The sequence below is a fragment of the Oculina patagonica genome, chromosome 7 (assembly GCF_052425735.1).
Source record: "Oculina patagonica isolate OP01 chromosome 7, crgOcupat, whole genome shotgun sequence".
NCBI classification, from domain to species: domain Eukaryota; kingdom Metazoa; phylum Cnidaria; class Anthozoa; order Scleractinia; family Oculinidae; genus Oculina; species Oculina patagonica.
The window spans coordinates 21,315,752-21,336,426 of record NC_135764.1 but is presented as its reverse complement, the minus strand read 5'-3'; the positions used below and the strand labels follow the sequence as shown (position 1 = coordinate 21,336,426).

The window sequence follows — 20,675 nt, the reverse complement described above, 5'->3', positions numbered from 1 at the left end:
GTGTGGCTTCTTGGGTATTTCAACAATGCAAGCAAATCAAGCGAACGTCTAGGAGGTAGGCAGAATAAGTCGAATATAAAGGTATTGAAAATTCTCAACATTGATTGGTTCTCGAAAATTTGTTTATTAAAGGCATTAGCAACCAAATAACACGCCTTGTTGTTGTGCAAGTACGCACAGAGCACCTTTAACAGGCGGTCGTGACGTAAGGAATACACGCTTATGACCCATAATTCTTCCCTAGGAAAGCGACTCGGCGTGCAATTCAACATGACGAGGGAGTGAAGCTATCAAGATTCGTAGACTGTTCGTGTCAGCTAAAGGCTTAAACTATGGAAATACTCGCTTAAACTCCAATTGTGTCATCGAGGTTTTGTCATGAAGAAGGATTAACCGTGGAACGGGCAAGTCGCGGCGACTAGTTTACAACGCCAAACGGCCAGAGAACTGGGGAAGTTCGATCGATTCGAAAGAACACTGTAAACAAGGCTCGCTCATTCGCATAACCCGGCAAAATGGATGATCGACCCGGTTCTCCAGAGATCGAGAGAGTTAGCGATGGCGACCGATCGGGAGTGTTTCGTTATCAAAGCGAAAGGATCTTGACATCTTCGGGCAGGAATGCATCGAACTTGCGTGCAGCGAATCAAAATGGCGGGAACCGTGTCGCGGCAAATACAAACACGAAGCTGAAAAACAAAGTGGAAACCGTCAATCTTCGCGTTCGAAACATGGGGAAAATCATCGTGAAGAAAGAGCCTGAATCGGACGAGGATTGTGAAGTTTCATATTCACTCAGTTCGCTTCTTGAGGAGTGTGATTTCGAGAAGGCACCTACTAAAAAGTCCAGGGCGCTAAAATCGCCAACTTCGCTCGCGATGGCTAGGTCGAAATCCTTGGAAGCATCTCGTCCTGTAGCGGGGCGACCGAGGCAAAGCTTGGAAAATGTCATCAGTTCGTTGAAATCAGCTCGGGCAGTAAACACCAGCCAACCCAAAACTACAAGAGCGGCGTCAAACATTCAAAATCCTGTGGTCCCCATATCCATGCCATCTCAAATAGCTTCCACTGCGCCCACTCCACAGAAGACTTACAGCATGCCCATTTCTGTTGCCACGGGAGCTGGACCACAGATTATTGACGTCCGATCGTTAGCTACTGGTGCTCAAACAGCGCTAGGTAGCACCACAAAAAGGATCACTAGATCGGCCACATCAAAGCCTGTTGCGCCCAGCACCCTTGTAACTACAATTCGAGCCACAGTGCCTCAGATGCAAGCACCAACTGCGGCGAAACCAGTTGGTTCTTCAGTTCCAAAGCCTCTTAACATTCGGTTTGTTTTACCAGCCACTGAGCCGTTTAACAACAGTGAATTTCAGCAAGTTCTCCAGACTGCTCTGGCTTCTGTAATCAGCCAGTCCAAGGGAATAGAGGCCAGTCTATTACAACAAGCTATCCAGTCAGCGCTAGCATCAGTCACTAAGTGGTCTTTGCCGCTGAATGCAAATCAGCTTCAACAAGCCATACTGAGTTCTTTAGCCGCTCTGGGTGGCACAACACAAACCTTGCAAGCTCCTGGTGTGCGTCTGCCACAAACTACTCAGATTCAACCTCAAGCTACAATGCCAGTGCAAACACCTTCACAGCCAGCAGCAAGTAGCTCAATTGTAAATGGTGGCAGTCGATTGACTTCTGATATGAATACTTCATCACCTGCGTCACTGAATCAATCTCCTTTGAATTCGGCAAGAAATGCTCTGATTAAAGCTCTTCAGGATAAACCAGTTTTGAACAGCCCTACATCTTTGTCATCGTCAACATTATCATCTACTTCCGAAGTTTCGACACCTCCAACGGCAGATGCGGATTATTTTGACGAGCCCTGCTCAGGCTCTCCGCCATCTTCCCCAGTATTGCCCACGCCAGAAGCACTGAGCTTAAATTCCGCAGGTATTATGAAATCAACAACACCTACAACTGCGAAATCAAATACAACTGGTGCAGTGAAACCCGTGCCTCAAAAAGGAACCATTCCTAGCAACACAAGCACCCCATCAATTGTTCTTAGTTCAGGGACTTACCTCAAATCAAACCAATCTCCAGTGCAGTCTGGAACACAAACAGCTTTACGAAGTGTGCCAATGCAATTATTGAGCTCTCAGGGAAGTCCTGCTGCTGTGCCAGTTTCTTCTGCATTGACTCCAGGAAATGTTACTCTGAATTTTCCAATAAATCCTACTGTCCAGTCTGCAGGAGCCCCTATACCAGCCTCTAAAAAGCCACAAGCCATCGCACCAGCTCAGATTGTACAGTTTTCATTATTTCCTGCCAGTTCGCAAAATATGCCAGTAAGCAAACCAAACAACAACGTACGCATAGTATGTGCAGCACAAACTCAAACCGGACCAATCTATGGTTGCGGCGGAGGATGTTGTCAATATTGTCGGCAATGTCATGAAAACAATAACAGATGCGGTTTGCCTTCCTGCCAGAAGACATACCCAAGCAGAGCAGGACTTCGAAAACACTATCACTTTAATCCAACACACAGGCCATCAGTTCCTCTAGAAAGAGCAACAACTGCATGTGACAATTTTCTTCCTTTGGAACTTAGTGATTCACACCGAAGGGCTCGCCTGCGTGAACTTTTTAGACGTCTTCCAGATGAAGAATTGCAGGAGCTTATCAAGCCTCGACTGACCAAAATCATGTCCCTGTTTCAGTTACTGGAACAAAAATCTCTTCGTGCATCTTTGGGCACCGTTTCCGCATTCAAAATGTTTACAGAGTTTGAACGCTTCAAAAAGGAAGTGGAAGCGAAGTTGCTGGAGTTGATATTGTTACCGCAAGGTAAAACTCAGGTTGTGTCTACAAATACCAGTGGAGTGAGCAGTAAAGATGGTAGCAAACCAGTGGATGTGAAAAGTTCACAAAGCACTACAGAAGCTGCTAAACAAAGCAGTAAAGATTCCATGCCATCAGCAACAGTCAAACCTGATGAGAAAAAAGAAAGCTCTACAACTCAAGCCAAACCAGATGCTAACTCTACTGTAGGAAGTTCTGCAACAGCAAAGAAAACTGTGGAGACTATTTGTATTGACTCTGATGTGGAAATGTCAGCAGCTAAAGCTAAAGCTACTGGAGCCAGTTCACAATCTGTATCACAAGAGTCTTTATCCACATGTAATCAGGATCCTAAAGGAGATGTCACTAGTACGGGAGCGACTGATAGTGGCACACTCACAGTAGAAGACAAGAAGGCTGGTGAGCCCCCTTCAGTCGAGGCGAAGGCAACAGAATTAGCCAAAGAGTCTGGCGACGCCGCACAGTCCTCTACACCTACGTCAGCAACAGTACCATCAGGAGAATCATTACCAAGCAAAGATGGTGAAAGCAAAGAGGGCGAAAAGAAAGATGATGAGCTGCCAAAGCAATCAAGCTCATCTGCACAATCTATTGATGTAAGTGAAAATGCTGCATCTCTTAGTAAATCAAGTGCTGATAAGCCACCCGAAACTGAGCAGCCTAAGCAGACTGAAATGGCAGGACAAATTTCTGGCGAGCCAACCCCAAAAGATCCCACATCAGTGCCAATGGAAGTCGATGAGCAACCAGCAAAACCTGTAAGTGCAGCAGACAGTAAGCCTTCAGAATCCCAGTCATCTGATGTGATTATGGTGGACAGCCAGAAAGAAACCGAATCCTGTAGCAAAGATAAAGAGCTGAAATCGAGCAAAGGGGAGCAGGTGAAGGAATCTCAAAATGGAGCTGTCGAAAAGGCTGATGTTAACAAAGAAGCCACAGTGTGTAATGTTGAAGAAGATAAGCCAGTTGTTTGCACAGGAGAAGAAAGCCAGAGTGTTGAAGTTAGCGGCGAGGATAAAACCACCATGAGTGACAAGGAGCAAAATGAAAAGCCACCAAATCTTGTCGACAAAGAAAGCAAAACAGCAGTTGATGAAGCAGCTGAAAAGGATTCTGAGACAACTAAGAAAGATGTTGATAAATCTGCTGATGTTGCACAAGAGAATAAAATGGCTGAAAAACCAGCTGAAGAAGGAAAAGAGATTGCTGCAATGGATGTGGAAGAACAAGGATACAAATCCAAAACTAACAGTGAAGGAAGTCAAGTTAAGGACACTGCTGAAGAGAAAACAGATGAAGCTGAAGCCAAAGCAGAGGAAGCAAAATCAAGCAGTGACCAAGATGGGGCTGTCAAGGCTGGTGGCAAAGATACCAAAGCTAGTATGGATCCTGAAAAACAGATCAAAGATGACCAGCAGGAAAAGGCTGTAGAAAATAAAGCTGGAGAGGCTCAGAAAGGTGGAAGAGCAGAGATCATAGATGTTGATAGTGGGGGTGATGTGGCACCTGCTAGCAGTAGCCAGGGAACACCTGAAGTTGCCATGGAAACAGATAAAGTAGAAGTTGATAGTAGCAAAGAAGGAGATCAAGGCAGTAAAGATGCAAGCAAGGAGAAAACATCGCAAGATGAGGGCGAACAGGGGAAAGAGGTTCCAAAATCAAGTGACAAGGATAACGAAGCAAATGCAGACTCCACAAAGCTAAATGAATCTCAAGATCCTTGTACTGCTAGCGATAAAGGCAAAGAAAGTGCAAAAGCAAGTTCCTCTGAGGAAGCATCATCTTCAAGTGATACTACTGGGAGCTCTGACGCCACTTCAGCTGGGAACTCTAATTCAACAGCACAAGAAGGAAGTGACTCCACGGTGGAGAAAAAGAAGCGCATCAGACTGGAAGATCTGGACCTTGGTGATGAGGACGAGGAAGATGAGATCGACGAAAACAACTTGATGGACTTCACTCTTCCATTTGCAATAAAATGGGGTAAAATTGTTAGAAAAGTGAAATCATCAGAGGCCAAGAAAATTGCAAGGAAAGAAAATTACTCAGAGCAAGATATGAAATATTTCATTTACAACAAACCCAAGGATGCCGCAAATGCCGTCATCCATGCCGATTGTCATGCGCATCCAAGCTTCTTTCGTGCATATGTTATGCCAGCGTTGTTGGACATACGCATTGATGATTTTGGTTTGTTTGGTAAGAAATTACTGAGTCGACTGTACCTCCCAAGGGATAAATATGTGAAAGTTCTTCGGGATGGTATCGGCCCAGAACTAGCAAAGATTCTTGGAATAAACATTTTCCCAACATTCAAAAGGATACAAGATACTTGGCAGAGCATAAAGATGCCTCTGGGGAACGCTCCTTCGTCATCAGCTAAATCAAAGACAGTGCTTTCTATACTCCCAGAGGATGATGTCGATGTTCCTGATGACGCGAATGATGCAGCGCCTGCAAATAAGACAGCTGGGAGCTCACAAAGTACCGCTGGGAGAGCAACAGATTCTCTGAAGAGACCAGGTCCAGTAGGAAACGTGCAGAATGACAACAACAAGAGGCAGCGCCTGGATAACGCAGGTACAGTACACTGTATTGTATTTTGGACTTTTGTAAAAAGAGGGGCCTGAAGGGGTAAAATGAAAACTGGGATTTGTGCAAATTTTCACTTGGAAATGGGATTTGGGTTGCTGGGACTGGGAATCACAAACAAAAAACAATTATAGAACTGGTTTTTGCTGCAGAATGGGATTCCCCCCCCCCCCTTTCAGGACCTTCTAAGTATCAAATTTCTCATGCACTTATTTGTTAATTTGGCCATGATCAATCATGGTCAGTACATGTAGCTAAGATGTCCAACAGGCAAAATTTTCTTGATCACCTGCAGAAAATTTGGGTCACATTAAAGGAAAGAGCTAACTAGACAGAAAATTTGGGTCACATTAAAGGAAAAGCTAACTAGACACAGTCTTTGATTTTTTCTGGCTAAAAGATTAAAGGAAAGAGCTAACTAGACAGAAAATTTGGGTCACATTAAAGGAAAGAGCTAACTAGACACAGTCTTTGATTTTTTCTGGCTAAAAGATTAAAGGAAAGAGCTAACTAGACAGAAAATTTGGGTCACATTAAAGGAAAGATCTAACTAGACACAGTCTTTTAGCCAGAAAAAATCCAGTCCTCAGGTGGTTATTTCAGACTTGGCCGGAGTGCTCTGGGGACACGATTCTCACACAACTGTTTTGAGCATTTTATAGTGTTATCACATGACAATTACAAAAATTACGCAAACCACAGGCAAATGCGATTAAGCCACAGTATCAGCACACAACTTGCCTTACTTAAAAGTGTGTATCAAAGCAATTTCCCTTTTGTTGTCATTTGGTTAATTCTCATGACCTATGTGAGAATTTTGTACTGATATTTTAAGGAGAAATAAGATGCTGATATTTTTTTTTATTTTTTTTGTGAATATGATTGATGGTAGCGAAAAATGCAATTGTTAGTTTGTTTTTGAACTTAGAGCTTGCATGTTATTGAAAAGGGCAGTAAACTTGGTTATAGCAAAAAGGGTCTGATTTGTAAGTGCTTTGCATGAATAATTTACTTATGAATACTGTTTCATAAAATCCTGGAATAGATGCCCTGAAGAACACAAGTCAGACCAAGGAAGGTAACAAAGAACAAACACAAAGCTCTGAAATAGCTGCACAAAAAGATGCAAGTCAGTCAAGTGAACCTAACAAAGGACAGAAACCTAGTGAAGCAGACAGCTCAAAAAAACAGGGGCAAGATGATAAAAGCCAGTCAGCTGAAAGCAACAAGAGCCAAAGTGGAAAATCTGACTCAACACAAGCATCTGATAAAACAGCAATACCAGGTTTGTACACTGAGTATTGATTAAAGTTACAGGGTTGCCACAGGTCAGGAAATGGTCAGGGAAAAATACATTCATGAAGGTCAGGGAATTTTATTTTGAGTCGAAGAAAATTGACATTAGAAGAAAAGTAAGGGAAAATTGATGCCTGGCAAACATGAGTTCGAAAATAATGTATTAACTATGCAATTCTCCTTTCATGGTTTTCGTATATTTCCTTTAGTGTTAATTGCAAGAATTTGGTAGTTTATCAAGACTGAGAATACATGTATTTTCAGGCGATGATTTGAAAATAAATTGTTATCACCAGTCAGCTTAACAATATACATGTACAGCTGAGTTATACATACTAGTTATGCAATGCTTTCGAGTGGTATACTTAACAATTATCCTGTGAAATTGTGCGGAATATCGTCTGATACTTAGCCGACGAGGCCGTAGGCCGAGTTGGCTAAAATCAGACAATATTCCGCAAGATTGAGCAGGATAATCGTTTTATTATTCAACAAATTGTCAACGAAACACATTTTGCAGAAAGAAAAACTGTAATTATGCAACGCTTTACAAGATTTTGGACGAACCTTCGCAACTTACGTATATCGCAGGATATATGTTATGTACGGATGACAGATATCGTTAACATTTTGACCATATATGGGCAGCGCGCGCATTTGTTGAATAATAATATGGAATATCCCACGAGTCACTTGTATTTTCTCGGTATACACACAAGCCTTTAGGCGAGTGTGTATACGAAAAAATACAAGTGACAAGTGGGATATTCCATAGTATACCACGAGATAGTGTTGTGTAACTATTTTATACCATGCCATAGAAAATTCGCTTACTAAATTTCATTGAGAATAATATCGTAGAGCACGATGGGAAGGTTGGGTTGAATTTCGTCGAATATACAACGGCTTTCCTGTACTCTGATTTGCTGTATTTTCTATGGCATGGTATAAATGTACAGATGTACATGTAGTTAGCTGGAAAATATTTTTGATTGTGATGACTTATGCTTGGGGATTTAAAGGTTTGAGAAGATGGTAGTAAATGGTTATTAAATAAAAGACAGTCATGTGTCAATCCCCTATGTACTGTGTTGTACTTTGTAGTTTTGAGCCTGTCCATATCAAGTTAAATACAGTACCTTACCTAATTGTAAGACACAACAACATGTATTTATCAATAACCTCATGATTTTCAGTAACATTTGCTGTTTTATTGTACCAGCATAACCAGAACACTCTTTTTTGGTTGATTTATAACCATCAGCATTTCCTGTTTAGCTTACAGTGCTGCGCGTCGAACCGTGAACACCAAAAGTTTCATAAATTTTTGACAGGTTTTTGAAATGTGAGTGCCTCGCCCATCAGAGGCGGGATACGTAGGAAGGCGAAGTCGCTGACTCTGCGGTTTTGGTGTTTTGCCCTTCCCCGGTTCTTCCGGTGGCGCAGGGGAGCGGTACACTTCTCTACCCTTATTTCGGCACTGTCTCTCACCTGCCACCTAATCGGCGAGTGGAGATTTTTTTTCGCTCTGTGTCGATTTAGGTGCTGGGCTATAAGGATAATTGTACTGGTTGCTCTAGTGTAGACGGTCGATGGCCATATGATCAAATACGGTGCGTCCTGGGTATTTCCCGGTGCGGCATATTTACCCGACACCAAAAAAATCGAGGATAATTTCAAATCTTAAGTGCAAAAACAAGTGCAAAGGATGAATAGCGAAACTGAATGAGAGACAAAAGAATTCGCTCTCTTGGAGGATAAGGGTCGATGAAAAGTACAGCGGGCACACAAAAAAATTCTGGGCTTCCATCAACGTATATCGTGAGGACACACCAGAAGAAAAAATACGGTCTTAACTTTTTTATGGGTACCGCGGTTTGGGGCGTGCCAAACATTTCAATACACATGAAAAATTGGTCGTTTTTTTAGGCACTCAAAGTCCCTGACTGGGATGAAAGTGAGGATTGGCGTTACCGAAAAAATGAAATATGAGAAATTAACGTGGACATTTATAACAAACCTATGTAAAAGGCGCGCGGAATGAACTGAAGTTGAATTGAATGAATTGTGTTTTATTTATTTTCGACGCCCGACGTTCGGTTATGTGTTTTGTTCCTTTTAGAAAACGTTATTGACAATCCTCAGTTTTGGAAATTGATTAATTTTTTTATTGTAAAAAATCGAAAGTATAATTTTATTTTTTTTCATTAAGATCGAGATAGTTCCGGTTCATATTTATTAAACATTTCACTTTTATTATACAAGTATATTAGTAATGAAAAGGCTAGAAATACCGCAGTGTTTGAAGTGAGCGAATGAGTTTGCTGGGGAAATGTTTAGAACCGCATAGCTATCGCCACTTTAGTCTCGTTCATTCAAATCTGGTGCCTTCGCGAAATGCCTTTATCTGATGAGCACGCTACACGTATTGAATTGTGGAGAATAGGGAGGTTGGTAAATGAGTCGCACTCCACAATCATTACTTTTCTAGGCTCGATGTGGTGTCATGGTGGAACCGCAGTTATCCATAACTACGCAGTCTCCCGCTCCAAAACACGCTTCCATCTCCGCGTTCGAGTTTAGTGCTTCATCAAAAAACTGCAGAAGCTCCATTCCGTTTGAGGGACCATCTACATTTGTAATATCAACACAAGGAAAGAATGGAGAAGATTAAGCGTGTAATGGCATTTGATGCGTAGCGCTGCATCTCGAACGCAGCTTGGCCTAATGTAGCACTTCCATATATCCTGTTCCCAGTCGTTTTGATCACACTTGATTCATCAAAAAAGTGCAGGTTTGTTGCGTTTATGTTTGAATTTCGGTCATCATCTGTCTCGATAATTTTTTTTTTTTTTCTTTTTTATCTCGAAACGCTTGGGATGTCCCGGATTGACACGCCATCTACAGACCGTTCTTGAGTTCTCGGCCTTCTTGGCTTCATCATTTCTACTTCTTATTTAACATCTTCGTCTTTCGCTTTCATTTGACTTAGCTACGAAGGGTGTGTTTGCTTCTCGGCTCACTACTTTATTCGACTCACACTCTTGTTCTCGGTCGCCCCCATCCTTCTTATTTCCCTGTACTTTGTCTTACTTTCTTTCCTCCTCACTACTACAAAAAAAAAAACAAAAATCGCAGACAAAAAAAAAATAATTAAATTTATATTTTTTAATTATATTCTCCTTCTTTTTCCTCCCGCCTTCGAAACTTTACACTTCGTACTCATCCTAGCTGTTTAACTCCCTCTGTGCTCGCCTCTTGCCAGATAATCCCGCGCTTTTTCAAACCCTTCGCTGTTTCGAAGACGACTTAAACTTTCAAAATCAAACTTTTTATCCGTCGCGCGCAGCACTGTAAAAAATAATTGATTGTAAAAAATTCCTTATCTGATGTTGTTTGGTGTGGCCTAGTGGTTGGGGTGCTGGAGTTATAATTCTGAGGTTTCGGGTTCAAATCTTCATTCATGCCACTGGATAGATTTGTGCTTGGTATAGTCCCAAATTCAACTTCTCCATGCTCCATGCTCACCCCCCACCCCCCATGCTCCATGCAGTTAGGATTTTTAACTAGTGTCTGGTATATATGTGTATACAATATTTGTTTCTTTATGTACATGTATTCAAGATCCACAATGTAAACTACTGGGATACCAGTATAGTTTACTTTATAAGGTTGAATTTTTCTTTTTTTTCCCCTTTAATTAGACTGTACTTCACAATGGTACTGATGTAATATATGGTTCATGTACAGTACCAGTAATTTATAATGTTGAATTGTTTTCTCTCTAGTTGTTGACCTAGAATCTGTAAAAAACAAGACAGGATCTACAAGTTCAACAGGTGTACCAGAGAAAGAGAGCACCTCACAACCTGCGGCAGATAAATCAGATGGTAAGTAGATTGTTTTTCTGATTATGATGACTCATAAGAACAGAGATTAATTCTAGTTTCCATAGCACGTGAGCAACTTGGAGAATAATGTACTTTGAACAACTCCCTCTTGGTGAAATGCAGCATCGTTACCCTGTGGTGCATCACATGTTACCTATTTATTGTTACCAAGTTATTGATGGTAAAGTTATAGAATTACCTGAAGGGGAGGCAAAAAAGGATTGTGTTAACAGGAGGTTTGAGTTATCAAGGGTTCCTGTTGAAGGGATTCAATGGAATTCCACATGTCCTTCTTGTTTAACACTTCTATTTACCTGTATTTTAAAATCTCCCCACCATGTTCTTCAGTTTGATGGTGCTCTCAAATGTGACTCACATTTCACAGGAGCAGTCTGTTCAGTACTTACTTGTAACTCTGTTTTGGCTGTTTCTAAAAACAGTTAATTTTTTTCGAGTGGAACTTTATTTCATTAAACAGACCTGTTTGTTCATTTACAGGGCCCAATACAGACAGTGTTGAGCCTATGAGTGTAGACCAAGAACAAGATCCTAAATCATCAACTCCAGTATCAAAAGGTATGCATCAGTGCATTCAGTTCAGATTATATGTACTGTAGCATGTATTATTAATATCCGACTCTACTTACCCGCTGGGGGACTCCTATGGATATGAAAGGGACAGGGAATCATGCTTTTGTCTCACTTAGGGGTACAAATAACAGATTTTGGTCTCACTTAGGATGTTCAGGACAAAACTCAGACCTGTCTATATTTCTAGCTGTCAAGGTCTTGTTTAGGGTTGCACATAAAAAAATGCTCTCAATGGCTGCCTTGGTTCAATGCTGTCATACTGTCTTGGTGGTCTGGACCAATCAAAATGGGTTAACGAAAGCTCGAGCTGTGCCTAGATCTGTCTCCTATAGGGATTTTTATCAGATTTTCTAATGAGCATGAACCCTTTCATATGAGTTTCCCCCCCCCCCCCCCACTTTCTCTCTGGGTCTGCTCAGTGGAGTGTACAAATTTTTACATGCAAAGTTCAAATAATTATCTCACAATATCTGTACTCCACTGAACCAGTTTAACAGGTTCCTTGTAGTCCTCTTTTCCCTCCTAACTGCTCAAAAGATTCACTTTAATGTCAGGATTTTGGAAAGGAAAATGTTGGATAATGAGTCTCATATTAAACTTTTTAGTGTGAAGTACACTGTATTGCTGTACATTTTTTCTCATCAATTGTATGTTGACTTCCCTAGCAAGCTTGTCATAATACTACAGGACACATGAAAATATACAGTGATACTACACAATTAAATGTTTGATAAAATTATATAATTAACAATTAATCACCGAAGTGGAGGTGAATAGTGGTGGATATTTACCGAGCTGCGAAGTGGCGAGGTAAATATCCACCACATTCACCGACACTGAGGTTAATAATTGTTTTAGTATATACCACACAAATTGAATAACTAGCGGACCAAAACATTACTTTCGATAAAGGAAGTGACACACGAAGGCAATTTGTTTCTCCTCTGCTGCTCGGAGGTGAATAGTACTTTGCTAATCACCTCCGAGTTAACCAATCAGCATGTGCGAAAAGCACTATTTCACTTGTGTGGTATATACTCAGGGCTCAAAATAATTTTTGGATAGTTGCCGGTCATGTTGACCGGCCAAACCGATTTTAGCTCAGTCACAAGTCGTTTTTGACTGGTCAAAATATTGAAATAGTAGTCGCTTTTGCTGTTCGTTGAATTGTCTTTGTTGGTGTGGTGGAAAAGGACCTGCCATCTCTTCACTGTTTTGCCTACATTTTTTTTGGTTTTCTTAATACCCTTGTAAGATACGATAGCGCCATTCAATTAACTGAGGCAGAATTTAAACATCTCTCCCATTGTTTTCCATCTTTTGCGCTCAAATCAGATGCCTTAAGTAACAAAGCTTTGAACGCTTTTCCGACCGTGCACATTCTTTTCTTTGACGTTTCGTGTAATACTGATGTATAAAACTGACTTGAACAAAACTACACGAATCAAAAACTAGTGAAAAAAATGCATCATGTTTCTGAATAGAAATGACATTTATACTTCACATATTTTAGATAAGGAATTTACTTTGGAGTTATCTGTTGTTTGAACGTTGTAGAGTTTGCTCTGATACTGTATATTAAGCAAAAACTTAATATTGCCACATGTTCAAAAAGTTATTAGAATTAACATTATAAACTGGTAAATATTATAACAAATTTTTCCAGTCAAAATGTTCGGCAAACCGAATGTTTGTCCGGACAAATTGCCATCTTGGCCGGACATTGTCCTTTGACCGGCCGTTATTTTGAGCCCTGATACTAATATTATATATTCAGAATAAGTTTTGCTGGGGCCTTAATAAACTGATCTAGAACTCAGTCAATATCGCTTGGTCATTTCTTTTATATTATCAACCTTTGTTAGCATTATTGTACAGTTACATACATTATATTTCAGAAGGTTCCACAGCTTCCTCTGTTTCTGTTGAAAAGTCTACATGCAGTACCAGTTCTGCCCAAACAACCCCAAAGGCTTCGTGCTCAGCAGACAAGCCATCAACCAGTACAGGCGACACTTCAGCCAAGACATGTGCCTCAGCTATAATCCCCACAAAGGCAACAATCTACACCTCTGCTCTAGGCAAGAAAGGAGCTTCATCAGTACCCCTCCCTGCGACAAAAGGCTCTCCATTGTTCTTGATTCCTGTGGAAAAGATTTCCTCTAAACTTATAGAGCAGTTCATTCAGCAACAGAAAGGAGATGGTGTCAAAACCAGGAGCAGTGACAAGAAAAAAGCTAAAAAACCAAAACAAACTTCCCAGGTCCTTGTCCTTATTCCGTCGTCCAACCCTAATGGCAGTCCCACCATCCAGACATTGACGTCCGCTGAACAGCTTGAGAGCACTGGAGATAAGAAGCCGCTGCTGCTGCTTCCACAGGATAAAGTTCCCAAGTCTATTGCCAGTCAGTCGCAGACTGTCCGCAGGAAGATGGTGATCACCATGGTTGCTCCCTCAAGTGGAGCAACAAGTGGTGCAAACTCCACAGTGTCAACAGCGCAGAGTGCCTCGGCCACAACTACATCAACATCAGGTTTGTGACATGCTTAGAGACTATAATCATCTTTTGCATTTTCAGCTCTTGTAAGAATTGGCATTAAATTTTGTGGTCCTCACCAGGAGATTTAAGCATCATGCTGCACTCAGTAAATGCTTTGAAGGTTCATGTCTGAAAACGGAGCCAAAAAAGTTCATATAAATTGCATATGTGTACATGTACTGTGATTTTTTTCGTAAGAGTACATGTATGAGCCAATCAGAGACACTGCTGTGTACACTCAGAAAAAAGAAATCACTTCTGGTTAGGTCAATGGGCTCAGGGCTTTTTTCCCACAAAAATAGTAACAATAACGTAAATTTGGAGGATATGTATGTAATTTTGTTTTCTTGTTCGTAAAATGTCATTTCCCTATTTTTCTCTTATTTCCCTCTGTTTGAAAGATGAATCATGTATTTTCCCCTTTGCAGGGCATTTGTCCCAACCTGAATCAAAATTTCACATTATTTTTTAGTAAGCTATAACACAGTGAAGAAAAATTAATATAAAGAATATTTTGATATTTTTTATACACTGAACCCTTTAAACTACATGTACAAGATCAAAATACTGTTTCTCCGTACTGGTATCAAATATCTGCTATAGTACCAGTTGTGAGAATTTAATGTGTTTGTGTTATTAACATAACCAGTTCCTTAAAATAAACATGACAACTTTTTTATTTATTTATTTTTTAATTTTTACTTTTTACTTTGGATATAGCACAAGAGCTTTTAAGCTACATGTAGGGTACAATTTTCTTTCGGCAGGGTTGGGGTCTAAAGTTTTGCCCATATTTTTGGGAGGGAGGGGCTAAGTAAAATTTGCCTTGTGTTTTGGCTTAAAAAAGGCATGGGATTTTTTTGTGGGGGGGGGGGGGGAGATTTGGTCCATGTGATTTTTTTTGTCCACCTTTGGCCTGAGAACATTTTGGAGGTAGTAAATTATAGCACTCACTCCTCCCCAAAGCATAGTACAGTGTACCTCTCTCCCTCTTGAATTGGCCGTTCCGAGGTTGCGCAGGGAACTGGGGCGAGTTTCAAATTTTAAGTAATCGATAATGTGGTGGTGTCAGATTATCGACTACTTAAAATTTGAAACTCGCCCCAGTTCCCTGCGCAACCTCGGAACGGCCAATTAAAAGGAGGTAAGTCATATTACCCACACTGCATTTGATGTTAAAGGATATCATTTCTTTATTCGTTAAGGAGGCCAGTCAGCCGAGCCTACTTCTGCAGTCCAGTCAGTGAAAGGACCAATCATGAGTACACAAGAAGGGAAAACTTCGTCTACTTCAACAGACGGCAACAGTGATAGTAGCATAACCCCAGCCACAGCCTCTGACTCCAGAGAGTCAGTGGACAGCAGTGCAAAGAGCTTAGCTTCAGTCGTCAATAATACCTCAGCTCTCAATTCGTCAGCTAAAGACAGTTCTTCTTCTGCTGGTACTGGACATGATGCTGGGGCAAGTGAATCTGACTCGCAAGCCAGTGGGTTCTCCACTGACAAAGAGGCTGCCAGCAACAAAGAGAACACTACAGATGGACCAGCCACTTCTGAAGCTCCAACATCCGCCACAACCTCTGGTGCGACTGATGGTGATGGTGACCAATCCACCGGCAACAACACTGGGCTTGATCTTTTAGGATCATCCATGTTGCCTAGTGATTTCACTTTAGACAGTCTATTGAAAGACATTGAAGGGGATGGCTCGGGTGGCGAAGGAAATGATATGCCACCCCTTGATGTGTCGGAAATTATCAGAAGTTTTGAAGATCTGCCTGTTGAGTCCAGCAGTAATACTCCGGCTAATTCAACACTCTTGGAGAGCGAAGGCGACACAGGTACTCTGGGTGATTCTTCAGAGAGTGCAAATGAGATTCAGATGGCAAGCAGTATCCAAGACAGATCATCTCTTCAGGATGAACATGACTATGCTATTGCCAGGAGGCAGTCGCCCAGGAGAACACCAGCGGCTTCCAAGTCACAGACAGATGCGCCAGACGCAGAAGATGAAGGTAAATTTTTGTAAACTTCTTGTTACAGAACATTGTAAAGTTGGTGTAGATTTCATTGCTCTCATGTGCTGCTCTGAATGCATAAAATAGTTTAAATAATGAAAAACTGATTTTTTATGTTTTAATTTCTAGGAATAATCTAAATCAGTTCTAAATTGAGCGCAAGTGGTGCGGTGTCTAAACTGGGCCTAAAGGATTGCACTTTTCCTGCTACCTTGATTAAGTGCTTAGTGCTTCAACTACCAAAGTGGGGAGGAGGGGTCTTATACAACCCTCCAAGTTAAGGCCATTTTAGTCGCCATGGCGACTAAACTTTTGGAGCTGGAAACTTATTGGAACCAAAGTTGCCAAACTGGCAACCAAAATTGAGAAAAAGGATTGAAAGCATGAGCTTAACTCAGCGACTAAAGTTTTTGACTGCCAACCAAACTTGAGCAGTCGGTAGCCAAATGGCCACTATTGAAAAAATAGACTTGGAGGGTTGTTATACACAGGGTTCGTACAGGTCTTGAAAAGTCCTGGAATTTTACTGTGGCACTTTCCAGGACTGGAAACTACTGGAAAAAGACTACTGGTCCTGGAAAGTTCTGGAAATCTGGTAAACTCAATTAACAACTGAATTCTCAGAACTAACATTATAAGAAATGTATGGCAGACAGTAAGGAGAAATAATATTGAAATCGTAGGAGTGAAAGGGTTGATGTGAATTTTGGAGTTCTGAAAACATCAATCTGAGTTCTTGCCAAGTCCTGGAAAAGTCCTGAAAAAGGGTACGAGCCCTGTCCTATACTTCTGTTATGATCTTGATTTGCAATTTTGTATCTCTCGACAATCCCCCCCCCCCCCCCTCCCACCTCCCTGAGGCTACAGTTTAAATGTGACTGTAAAAAGGGTCAATCTATTACGCCATTATTGTGTTTCTGTTGGCTTTTTTTACATAAGTTGTATGTATTTCACAGCTGAGGTGCTGAGCACTCTGATCGTTTTGCTCTTTTTTTTTTAGATGGCTCTAAAGGAGACTCGGACGCTGAAGACGGAGGTCCCCCGCGTAAACGCCGCAAAGCCCCCACAAGAACCTCTGTGAGGTCCTCACCACAAGTAACCTTCGTGCCTGATAAAGAGATCGCCACTAAGAGCTCCCAAGGCTCACCAGCTAAAGCAAAAGGACGAAAACAGTAATCATGCTAAGAACTGAATGGCTCTCAGCTTATAGCCTCGACCTGTCCTTGACTTCCCAGTTAAAGCTAAAACATTGATTTGACCATTTTACTCCAAGAGTCAAACCCTGAGTCGTCTGTAGATCAAACCTTAGTGTGTGACCATTCAAATAAGCTATTGAGCAGTACTTTCATGTGCTACATTTTGTTCGAACACTGAAGTCTGTAGATCAAACCCTAGTGTGTGACCATTCAAATGAAAGCTATTGAGCAGTACTTTCATGTGCTACAAGGTGATTCGAACACTGAAGTCTGTAGGTGAAACCCTAGTGTGTGACCATTCAAATTTAAGCTATTGAACAGTTCTGCTATTGAGTACTGAGTACTTTCATGTGGTGCTCTGAGCCGTTTCTGGATTTGGCTCTCTTGGAGTGAAAGGGTTTAAGTAAAGGACCGGTATAAAAAGCTGTTCTTCAAGCACTCCGTAGTTTCAGTTTGCAATCAAACCCCTTTCTGTCAAACTCTTTCCTCTAAGGATTTGACTGGGCGCGCGAGTTGCTTAGCGACGTGACGCGGTCTCGTGCTGCCGTGTTGACGTGATTAACTCTCGGAGCTCTCGTGAGTGTTCGCTCTATTGTTTGATTGGATAAGAAAAATCGGAGATTCTTCGGTGTGTCTACGAAAGATAAAAGAAATTTCTTGCGTGGGGCATAAACAGACGGAAAAATTGCTTGCGAAGTGTTTGACCGCGGAGGCGTTTGTTTTGTGCCCTTTCCTTTAAGGAATCATGTAGTAGCTGGTATTTTCACTCACACCAGTAATAAATGACGGTGTATATTTTATGATTTTTCGCTCAGGTAGTTTTGTTTGTTTGTTTTAGTTATTATGTTCGCATCCTCTGTTAAATGAATTTCGTTACGCCCTTACAATGTAAGGGTGTTTATAACAGGCCGAGCTTTCTTGGGGATGAGCATAGCGGTAATTTAGAAGTGGGTAGATGGGTATATATTTTTACCGTGTAATGACAAATTTATAGTAGTTGCTTGAAACAGAACTCATTTTCTGATTCGTCTACGGACATGCGTTCTTTCCAGTGAGAGTATTTCTTGAATTACTCCTGGCCGAGAATGGTTATCTGTCGGGCGAAGAGAATTGACGGAGCTTGTCGTTTCGTTCGAGTGCTTGCCGCCATTTTTCAGATCTGGCCGGCATTTGGTCAGTTGATAAAAATGATTCGCGACGGTCCCTGCTTTTGGAATAGGACTAGGTTCTCTCGTTTTAGCGCAGACCACGGAAAGCGCGAAAACTTTTCGCTGTAAAATAAGCAGCTTGTACTATAGCGACTGCAGAAGTTGGCGTAAAATTTTGTCGTTGAATATTAGTTTGAACCGGTTCTTTAAGACTTGCAAAACTTTATTTGAAATTGTGAGCTCCCTGGCAGAAAATCAGAAAGTAAAACAAAGTAGTTTATATAAGGGAGAAGACTATTTTTTTGAATTTAGAGCAGCGGCTGACTTTGCTATTCATCATCTTGTTTCATTCGTGTTATCGTTAAAAAAGACAGGTATTTGGTATCTTGTGAGAGTTTTCAATCGTCCATGAGAAGTTAATACAAGTTAACTGCTTTATGTGCAATGTTTGCTTCTTGACTTTCGTGATTTATAATAAAGGTTTGGATAACAGAATCTCTCTGTTTGTTGTTGTTGATCTTTGTTTGTTTGTTTTTGTTTTTTGACGTGGTGGCCACTTACATTCCAGCTGTAATCTGTTCGTTTTATAATATTTGTTTCATTATTTACAGTGTCCTCAATTGGCACAGCTGTCAGGTTAAATACATTGAATCTTAAGCTGGGCACACACTAGTGGACGAGTCGCAGGGAATAGTCGCAGGGACTTATCCCTTGATGTGTATACACTAGAAAATTGACCATTTTGTGGGCTATTGGTCCCTGCGACTAGTCCCAGAAAACAAACCAGCTCAATTCGTGGGACTAGTCGCAGGGACCAAAAATGTAGTCCCTGCAACTAATATTTCGATTGATTGATTGATTGATTGATTGATTGATTGATTGATTGATTGATTGATTGATTGATTGATTGATTGATTGATTGATTGATTTATTTATCAACTACTCGGAGCTCTCGGGATCAGACCTCGCATCAGTTCACCGCGTCATTCAAATTCAAATTCCTCCTCTCATTAAGAAATGAATAAACTACCCTAAACTCTCCTTGCCTCAGACCTGCGTTTGGGAAAGCGTGAAACTCGAGCAGTTATTTTAACGTTGTCGATAGTCTGCATCGTAACGTCTCAATATCGGGTTGGTTTGCCAGATTTCATAGCTAGCAAAATTGCAATAATTAAAACGACTTGGAGAGAAAGGGTGAACAGGAACAACTTTTAAAATATGAGCGTTAAAAAGTATCCCAAAGTGATCATGTCCCCGATTCCAGCTCGTTTTACCCTTTACTAGCTTTTACTGGATCTTTCTACAGGAGCTGAACTGTTATTTTAGCTAAGTTTCGCAGCGACTAGTAGAGGACCCAGTTCCAAGTGATCTTCGTCATCATCATCATCATCATCATCGTCGTCGTCGTCGTCGTTTATATTTTCTGTCTTCCAGTTTAGACGTTAACTAATCTAAAGCTCCACATAAGCAATAAAATCACTTTTATATAAGAGAAATTTAACCATCGATCAACTTTTAATACTGGGTTAGTGCTAATCGGCTTTCGAACAACCCGGCCCAAATTTGTGGTTTTTGTATGATTGTTTTTCTGCATCGCTTAACGTGCACGTAGTCACTGATACAAATGATAAATATAAATAGCAAAACCTCTTCTTGCGGCCAGCTCCTTTATACAGACCCCCGGGGGGGGGGGGGGGGGCACTCCCTTATTAGGGCTTAACGGGGACGTGCGGCCCGATAGGTTATGGTTTTCAGGCTTTTTGTCTTAAACAGGATATCTTTGCATGAACCAAAGTCAAACAAGATAGGCTTATATGCCTGCAGAGGTGTAACAAGCCGAATTTTCACAGATTCTTCCGTATTACTGACTTACGTTGATTTCGGCATTGATACTTAGCTTAATTCACGCAACAAGCAAGTAAGGTACTTGTTTATGTCTTATACGGGGTATCAAAAATTGGCATTCTGTCTTAAACAGGGTAGGAAAATCAGAGGTTCGTGTCTTAAACAGGGTCAGGGTTTAGGAGGCCGAGACGCACCTCCCTACCCGAAATTATGTCGAGTAACCACCCCCCCCCCCCGGGATACCGACACCGGTCAGCTTTGCTCCTTTAGTGTCCGTATTAAAAGAGTTTGACTGTATTTCGATCGTGAGTATGTATAACATGTTAGAGTGAACGGACACCAGGGGAGCAGAGATCAGTGTACGTTTTATGGAGATCTCTGTATTATATGCACGGGTAAATATTATATGGATTCTGGTCCGTCTCTGGGACCAGTTGAACTCCGGGGGAGGGGGGAGGGGGTACTAAAAATGTTTTTACGGGGAGGCTCCGCCCCGAGCTATAACCCCTTTCCCTTTTATAAACCATTTTGACAGAAATTGTACCCTTTTCGTATACCTTTTACTGAAAAAGGTACCCCTTTCATATACCTAAAAGACGTGGCATAGACTAAGAACAGGACGTTGTCTTGTCATTTTCATGTAGCGCCTTATAAAATAAATAAATTTTTGTCTGTTCGAAATGATTAAATTAAA

At 41.2% G+C, this 20,675-nt stretch overlaps 1 protein-coding gene across 4 annotated transcripts; it reads left to right on the top strand.

Moving 5' to 3' along the window:
- The first annotated feature begins 228 nt into the window (after nucleotides 1–228).
- On the top strand, nucleotides 229–18,625 carry LOC144661172 (uncharacterized). Of its 4 annotated transcripts, none has more exons than XM_078521877.1 (7): nucleotides 229–5,445; nucleotides 6,503–6,742; nucleotides 10,554–10,643; nucleotides 11,142–11,219; nucleotides 13,133–13,768; nucleotides 14,980–15,789; nucleotides 16,793–18,625. In XM_078521877.1, exons 1-7 carry the CDS (start codon nucleotides 516–518, stop codon nucleotides 16,966–16,968), a joined length of 6,960 nt encoding a protein of 2,319 aa, XP_078378003.1. In that variant the 5' UTR covers nucleotides 229–515; the 3' UTR covers nucleotides 16,969–18,625. The 4 variants fall into 4 exon arrangements, with proteins under 4 accessions (XP_078378003.1, XP_078378002.1, XP_078378004.1 ...); XM_078521876.1 differs by having other exon boundaries at nucleotides 10,542–10,643; nucleotides 13,136–13,768; XM_078521878.1 differs by having other exon boundaries at nucleotides 10,542–10,643; nucleotides 16,805–18,625.
- The last annotated feature ends 2,050 nt before the right edge of the window (nucleotides 18,626–20,675 follow it).

Bases quoted from the DNA above. Each gene is read 5' to 3' on its own strand.
- LOC144661172 (XM_078521875.1), top strand. From the start codon at position 516: ATGGATGATCGACCCGGTTCTCCAGAGATCGAGAGAGTTAGCGATGGC. The intron at 6,743-10,541 runs GTTTGTACACTG...TTTTCTCTCTAG, and splicing joins TGATAAAACAGCAATACCAG to TTGTTGACCTAGAATCTGTA. The intron at 13,769-14,979 runs GTTTGTGACATG...TTATTCGTTAAG, and splicing joins CACAACTACATCAACATCAG to GAGGCCAGTCAGCCGAGCCT.